The 7,967-nt window shown below is 39.6% G+C and overlaps 1 protein-coding gene across 1 annotated transcript; it reads left to right on the top strand.

Annotated features, from left to right (window-relative positions):
• Window positions 1–2,953: 2,953 nt before the first annotated feature.
• LOC129031521 (large ribosomal subunit protein P1-like) lies at window positions 2,954–3,419 on the top strand. The gene has a single exon (XM_054478094.2). The coding sequence runs from the start codon at window positions 3,026–3,028 to the stop codon at window positions 3,368–3,370; it is 345 nt and encodes a 114-aa protein (XP_054334069.1). The 5' UTR covers window positions 2,954–3,025; the 3' UTR covers window positions 3,371–3,419.
• The last annotated feature ends 4,548 nt before the right edge of the window (window positions 3,420–7,967 follow it).

The raw sequence follows: 7,967 nt of genomic DNA, 5'->3' as shown, positions 1-7,967 counted from the left end.
GAAATTAATGCTACTGAATTATACACTTTAAAATGGTTAAAATCGTAAATTTTATTTTATATATATTTTCCCATGATAAATTATTTAAAAAATCTTTTGTTCCTGGGGCTCTAAAGTCTGCATCTGATCTTTCTCCTCTTTTGCATCAGTCGCTAACTCCTTCCCATTCTCTCTCCAGCGTGCCTGTTTTATGTTTTTCTGTCTTCATTGCCTCAAGCCTTCATCATCTCTCATCAAGGCCACTGAAATGAATCCCTAAATGGCCTCTCTGACTTCTGTCTCTTCCGGTCTAATCCATCTTAAAATTCTGCTTTCTATGTCATCTGATGTTACACTCTCAGTGTCTCACTCTTGTCTCTAGAAGAAGTTTAAAACATATCGAGACAGCCTTATCTCTCACTCAGAGGGAAACCTGGTATGTTTAGGAGACGACATATTTTTAAATGTACATTATTTCACTTCTTTCGATTGTAAAATGTAACATACATGCAGAAGAGTACACTAAACTTTATATACAGTTTAAAAAGCAGCTAGGTTAAGATAGAACACTGCTAATTAGAACCTAGAGCTGCCTTAATCTGACTGGACAGTATTGGTAGGCCTGTACAGAGAGGCTGTTAGTGGCCGGAAGAGTCTCAGAAAAAGAAGAGACAGAGACAGACTTTCTCGCTTCATCATTGTAACCCAAGCATGGGATGCAGTACCTTCTAGCAGGACCAAAGTGGGCAAACAGACAAGTCTTTTTTAAAAATCTCTTCAGTAATTACAATATGTAAAATGAGCATAATACCCAACACAGCAAAAGTGAATATGGTAGAGAAGCTAGAGCTAGAAAGATGAATATGTTATAGCTCCTGCCCTGGAGGAGACAGACATGGATCCAGATAATTGCAATAAACAGCAATTGTTCTATAATAAAGATGCATGCAAAGTGCAGTGTGGAGTACAGAAGGGTTTGGAAACAGAAGGAATTAAAATTAATCCAACCATGAAACTAAGCCAGAAGCAATTAGTATTGGGAGCTTTGTCATCACTTAGTCCAAAATTCCCACTTTGAGCTGAGAAGGAAAGTTCTTAGGAACCAAAAGAGATGGAGGGGGAAAAAAATGACTTCACTTCTCCATTGCCAGAGTCTCTGAAGCAACTAGCAGCCAATTACCAGTGGAAGTTGTGGAGTTCCCTTCTCCAGAGATCTTATGATCGACATTGTAGCACTACGTTTTCAATGCATTGCCAAATTTGTTAAAGCAACTGGATGCTTGCCAGCCTGCCACTTCATTTTGTGCTGTGTGGACACAGTCCTAAGCACGTGAAGTGCCAATAAAGCACTTAATATTATTTTTGGACTTATCCAATCTTCCTTTCTACTGAGTTTGTAAGTTCCTTGAGGGTAGTGCATCACACTGTGTTCTGAGTGGCAAACATTGGACCCACTAAAGGTAGCTTAAAAAGGAAAAATGATTAACTTTAGTTATCTCTAGGAGGGCTAGGAAACTAGGTTCGGAGGGTACGCCACACGCAGGAGGCAACAGCAACACCTGGAATGTAATTCTAGCACAGGCCCCAGGGCAGGTATCACCATCACGGGCACGGGAATCAGCTGTTCCTTTTCCCACAGAAAAAGTGTCAGGTTGTTAGAGGGACAGAAAATGAACACTGGGCAAGCCAAAACAATGGCAGCTATGTAACAGATCCTCCAAAGGATTTAAATAATTTCAGCCAAATGAAGATATCTAATACCATTAGAAAAAGAATATATCTGACAATCAGGCGCAGTGGCTTACACCTGTAATTCTAGCATTTGGGGAGTCTGAAGCAGGCGGATCGCTTGATTCCAAGAGTTTGAGACCAGCCTGGGCAACGTGGCAAAACCCCATCTCTACAAAAAATTAGCTGGGTGTGGTGGTGTGCGCCTATAGTCCCAGCTACTCAAGAAGGAGGCTGAGATGAGAAGATCACCTGCACCCTGGGAGGTTAAGACTGCAGTGAGCCAAGATCACGCCACTCCACTCCAGCCTGGGCAACACAGTGAGACCCTATCTGGAAAAAAAAAAAAAAAATCTGTTTTAAGTCCTCTCAGGCATACCCCGAGGGATCAAGTTGCTAGTGAAATAAGCCAACTTCTAAATAAAACTAATGGAAGGACTAGCATTTTCTTACCATGGTTACCTAACCCTTACTAACCTTCTTGAGGCTTAATTAGACTTGTGTTTGTATGTATGTTACACAGACCACTATCAAATTTTATAAATCTTGCTACAACAAAAATTAAAGAATATTTTAGTGTTGCTCCCTAGAAAACTGCAAAGCTTACTAAAAATATGCATCCTTTAAAAAGTGTGCCTATATCTTTATAAACTTGCTTTTAACATTTCTTTAATTTTGTATTATAAGTATAGAAAAATGATAAACAAAATAGTTTTCCACATTTCTTGGATTCTCCATTTTACTTAAGCTAAAGGTATACTTTTCTTATTACTTTGCTAATCGTGAATTCCGCTTTTATCAACACAATTCAGAACTTGTTTCCAACTGGTAGGATGAAAATTGAACATATGTGACACTCAAATGCTCAATTCCCTGTTGAAGAAATGAATGATAGACCTTATCCATCATTTATTTGACTCATGTGTACACCCATGTATATCACAGACATTTTTATTTAATTATTAAAGAATTGGCACATGAGGAGCATTATCTAATTCCTCTGGGACCTTCCACTGGCAAAAACAAATGCAATCACTGTGGCTACCAGATGAATTTTGCCCTTTTTCTTATATTTGAAAGTAATGACTTTATTATTTCTGCATTTAATTATTTAAATTTTAAGCAAAACAGAAAATCACTACAAAGAAAAAAATGTCAACAAAATCTTACTATGTAGAAGTAACCGACTCCTTTCCTCAGCTGCCGCCAAGGTGCTCGGTCCTTCCGAGGAAGCTAAGGCCGCGTTGGAGTGAGGCCCTCACTACATCCGGCGACTAGCACCGCGTCCGGCAGCTCCGACCCTACACTCACCCGCGCCATGGCCTCCGTCTCCGAGCTCGCCTGCATCTACTCGGCCCTCATTCTGCACGACGATGAGGTGACAGTCACGGAGGATAAGATCAATGCCCTCATTAAAGCAGCCGGTGTAAATGTTGAACCTTTTTGGCCTGGCTTGTTTGCAAAGGCCCTGGCCAACGTCAACATTGGGAGCCTCATCTGCAATGTAGGGGCTGGTGGACCTGCTCCAGCAGCTGGTGCTGCACCCGCAGGAGGTCCTGCCCCCTACACTGCTGCTGCTCCAGCTGAGGAGAAGAAAGTGGAAGCAAAGAAAGAAGAATCCGAGGAGTCTGATGATGACATGGGCTTTGGTCTTTTTGACTAAACCTCTTTTATAACGTGTTCAATAAAAAGCTGAACTTAAAAAAAAAAAAAAAGAAGTAACCATCGTTAATATTAGGTGAACATCTTTCTTGACAGCTCTATGTAGACACTCAGATATTAGGAGTGATAGGTGCATAGATAACTTGGTACATAGAAATAATTTTATAAAACTTTATATAATTTTATAAAATTTTATACATATCATGCATGCTATTTTTAAATAAAAATATTAAATTTACATTTACTTAGATGTAATAAGAGAGAGAAACCAGATGAAACTAACAGATAACTGTTTCTTCTTCACTAAGAGAGCCTTCTAGAAGTATAGGAGAAAAATATTTACAAGTTTGGATTTTTTAGCAATCCAAATGTGTTGTTGAACTTTATTAAAGTGTTCCTAAAATTAAAAATGTAACAAATCAGTTGGGCATGGTGGCACACACCTGTAGTCCCAGCTACTGGGGAGGCTGGGGCAGGAGGATGGCTTGAGCCCAGAAGTTAGAGGCTATAGTTAGTTAACTATAATTGTGCCTGTGAATAGCCACTGTACTCCAGCCTAGGCAACATAGTGAGACTCTGTCTCTAATTAAAAAAAAAAAAAAAAGTAAATAAATAAACAAGCAACCCTAATGCTACATAATCTTAATTGAGAAAGCTTTAAGCTAAATCTATTCATTTTGAGTTCCAAATGATTATTATGTTTTATAACTAAAATTGGAAGGAGGCAGAAATAGAACATCTGAAACCTTTAGTCTTTATTTACATATGAATTGCAGCTAGCTTACCTTTGTCATTGTGACACATGTTGAATTAGGGACAGGTATAAAGCAATACCTTTATTCCTCTTAGTTCATTCAGAACAAAGTTCATTCACTTCATTGGTGTACTAAAATATCTAAGCTGCAATTGTTTGTGTTTACATGGAACCAGTTGAGATAACATTGTCCTCTAAAATATGTAAATTTTTTAAAATCAACGGCCAAGCCCCAAATTACAAACCTTTAATAAAAACAGGCCTTGAGAATTCTCAGATAGCTTCCCCATGTGACAATTCTGAAGCATACAAACACAGTTGTTTCTGAAGTTTCCAAAGGAACCATATGCTGCTAGAAAAATAGATTATTCTGGTTGTATGTGTGCTTTTATTTGCAGTCAAAACAGAAGTGTATTGGACTTTCTTGGCAGGTTAACCCAAGGAAGTTTAAATTTTAACTCTTATTTAAGATTTTTAGGGACAAATAGTACGCTATTTTTGTCTGAATAAGAAATATTGTTGTTTTAATTCATCATTTGGAGCTCATTTCATATATTCATATAGAATCTACCTTTTCTACAATTTTTTTTTTTTTTTTTTGAGACGGAGTTTTACTCTTGTTGCCCAGGCTGGAGTGCAATGGCATGAACTCAGCTCACGGCAACCTCCACCTCCCGGGTTCAAACGATTCTCCTGCCTCAGCCTCCTGAGTAGCTGGGATTACAGGCATGCACCACCACACCTGGCTAATTTTTTGTATTTTTAGTAGAGATGGGGTTTCTCCATTTTGGTCAGGCTGGTCTTGAACTCCCAACCTCAGATGATCTGCCCGCCTCGGCCTCCCAAAGTGCTGGGATTACACACATGAGCCACCGTGCCCGATCTACAATTATTTCATAAGCAAATAGTTTTTTCCCCCTATATAAAGCTAACACACTTCACATATTCAAAATGTGACTCAAAGTTTCAAATGTAAGAGGAGGTGTAAACATTTACATATGATAGAGTAATTACTCATACAGGCAATTGAATACTAACACTATTTTGACAATTAGATCATAAGCAATCAGGAAAAATAATTTCTATTTATATAGAACTGTCCTTCAGCCTTTAATTAGACCACAATGTGTCCTTTTTGCAGCAAGTTTTTATTTATTTTTTTCAGTTTAAGGGTAGGTTTTTATAGACCCACAATGGAAATAGAGTTTTTTTGTTTGTTTGTTTGTTTTTGTTTCTTTGTTTGTTTGTTTGCTTTTGACACGGAGTCTCGCTCTGTCGCCCAGGCTGGAGTGCAGTGGCGCGATCTCAGCTCACTGCAAGCTCTGCCTCCCGGATTCACGCCATTCTCCTGCCTCAGCCTCCCGAGTAGCTGGGACTACAGGCACCCGCCACCACGCCCGGTTAATTTTTTGTATTTTTGGTAGAGACGGGGTTTCACCATGTTAGCCAGGATAGTCTCGATCTCTTGACCTCGTGATCCACCCGCCTCGGCCTCCCAAAGTGCTGGGATTACAGGCGTGAGCCACTGCGCCCGGCCGGAAATAGTTACAGTTTTATGCACAGTTGAGAAAATTCACAATTCCCCACTGCCAAAGTGGTAGAGGGAAGAATTTCTCCTTTCTGCAGCAATAGGAGTTAATGTGGTTGATCACTCCTGTTTTCACTTTGATGTCCACAGAACACAACCTGAGCCTCTCTATTTTAAAGAATGATAAATTCAACCCTGGGGAGTGCTACAATGTAGGAAATATATGTAAATCATCATTGCATTCTAATTTATGGCCCCTGACCTCCAAAGTGCCATGTATGTGAATTCACATGCCCTTTTGGATAGAAAAAAACTGAACAAAAGTGTGATGGATTTAAGTTTTCTGTGCTCAGAATGAGCCAGTAAACTAGAAGCAGTGGGTAATGGCCTGACACCTCTTCCATCCTTTATTTCTCCCGGGCTTCTTCTAAGGTCTTGGAGTCTTAGTTTAGTGAGTGCCCAGCCGTCACAGTCATCAAGCATTCATTAACTGCCATTTTCCTTTCCTCTGTTATTATGTACCACCAGTATTTTGCTAAATGTATTGAATAACCCTAGACTTTACTTATTCTCTTCAGCCATATTCGCTGCAATGATTCTTCACTTCCCAGTATCTCTTCAATCCTAATTGGTAATAGTCTGTGCATGGCACCTGGAAACTCAGTACATATTTGTCATATATGTAAGTATTTCTCTCCCTCAGTCCCTGTCTTTCCATCCAAATGCCTATCACAATGCTCATTACCCATTCTGTCTTAATAATTAGCAAAGGTTACACTAGACATTGTTCTAAATGATCCACATGTATTATCTCTGTTCTTCCTCACAAGTCAGTGAAGTGGAGACATTAATAGTCCCATTTTTAAGGGAGAGATGTAAAACTGAATGTCACTGAATCACCTGTCCCAGGATTTGTGCCCAAGCCTGTCTGCTTCCAAGGTTCACTGTGGTAACTACTACATTTAATTGTCTCTAGAAACCCTCTGCTAGACCTCATTTGGTTTCATCAGTCTTTCTCCAGGAGTTCTGTTTCCATAAGGTATTCCAACAACTATAATAAGTAACAAATACAATATATTAAAAAGCCTCAAACAACAACCAAAATGCATTATAAATTACATTCTGTAAGAATAAAAGGGATTGGCTGGGCGTAGTGGCTCCTGCCTGTAATCCCAGCACTTTGGGAGGCCGAGGCAGGTGGATCACCTGAGGTCAGGAGTTCGAGACCAGCCTGACCAACATGGCGAAACCCCCTCTCTACTAAAAATACAAAAATCAGCTGGGCATGGTGGTGGGCACCTGTAATCCCAGCTACTCGGGAGGCTGAGGCAGGAGAATTTCTTGAACCAGGGAGGCGGAGATTGCAGTAAGCCAAGATCGCACCACTGCATTCCAGCCTGGGCAACAGAGCAAGACTCCATCTCAAAAAAAAAAAAAAAGAAAAAAAAGAAAAAGAAAGAATAAAAACAATAAAAGGGATTGTTTTAGATAACATTCACACTTTATTGGTATACGAAGCATTTAGTCAAAAGAATGTACCAGATGCATAAGGAGGAAAGTCTATAAGCTCTCCCTCCTTCAGCTTTCTAGCCTCCTATTTGTATTCTACTGTGTAGTCAAAAATCACTTGTGTTCTATTATAACTGATGAAATATAGAGAATACTTAGCAAATAAGTCATCAGAGTGTTCCTCACCTGGTAGAAAGCACTTGATGAGTAGCACTCTAAGTTTTGATCCACATTCAACATTCAGCAAATGGTATAGGACCACTATTATGTATAAAATACTCAATGATAGATGAAATATACACATGCCCATGGAAGGGTAACTAATGATAGGGGAACAAAGGCGGAAAGAGAAAAAGACCTCTCATAATATGGCAGGAGATTCTAAGTGCTTAAGCAGGTAATACAAAAAATAAATACTACAGCAGCTCAGAGGAGTTAGCTTTAAATTTGGATGATGTAAAAAAAAAGGTTTTATAGAGGTGGTGAGGTTTGAGCTGTGCCACAAAGGATGACTTTGGATAGGCAGAGAGAAAGTAGACGTACGAGACAGGAATGACATGAGAAAAGGTTCAGAGGCAGGAAAGCCTGAGTTTCTTGCAGGCAGTATAAACAGTCCACACTAACTGGGGGTAAAGTTTGTGTGTCAGGCAATGGTGGGAGATTATCAGGGAAAAGATGGCTGGATACAGGTGTTGAGGGCCTTGAATCCCAGGCTAAAAACATCTGAGTTTCTTCTACTTGCTACCAGCAGCTACTGAGAGTTCAAAGTGGAACAATACAATGAAAGTAGGGCTTTCAAACGGATTG

Source organism: Pongo pygmaeus, chromosome 11 (assembly GCF_028885625.2).
Source record: "Pongo pygmaeus isolate AG05252 chromosome 11, NHGRI_mPonPyg2-v2.0_pri, whole genome shotgun sequence".
NCBI lineage: Eukaryota > Metazoa > Chordata > Mammalia > Primates > Hominidae > Pongo > Pongo pygmaeus.
This window is presented reverse-complemented; position numbering and strand designations above follow the sequence as displayed.

Coding starts and splice junctions, on each gene's coding strand:
- LOC129031521 (XM_054478094.2), top strand. CDS start 3,026: ATGGCCTCCGTCTCCGAGCTCGCCTGCATCTACTCGGCCCTCATTCTG.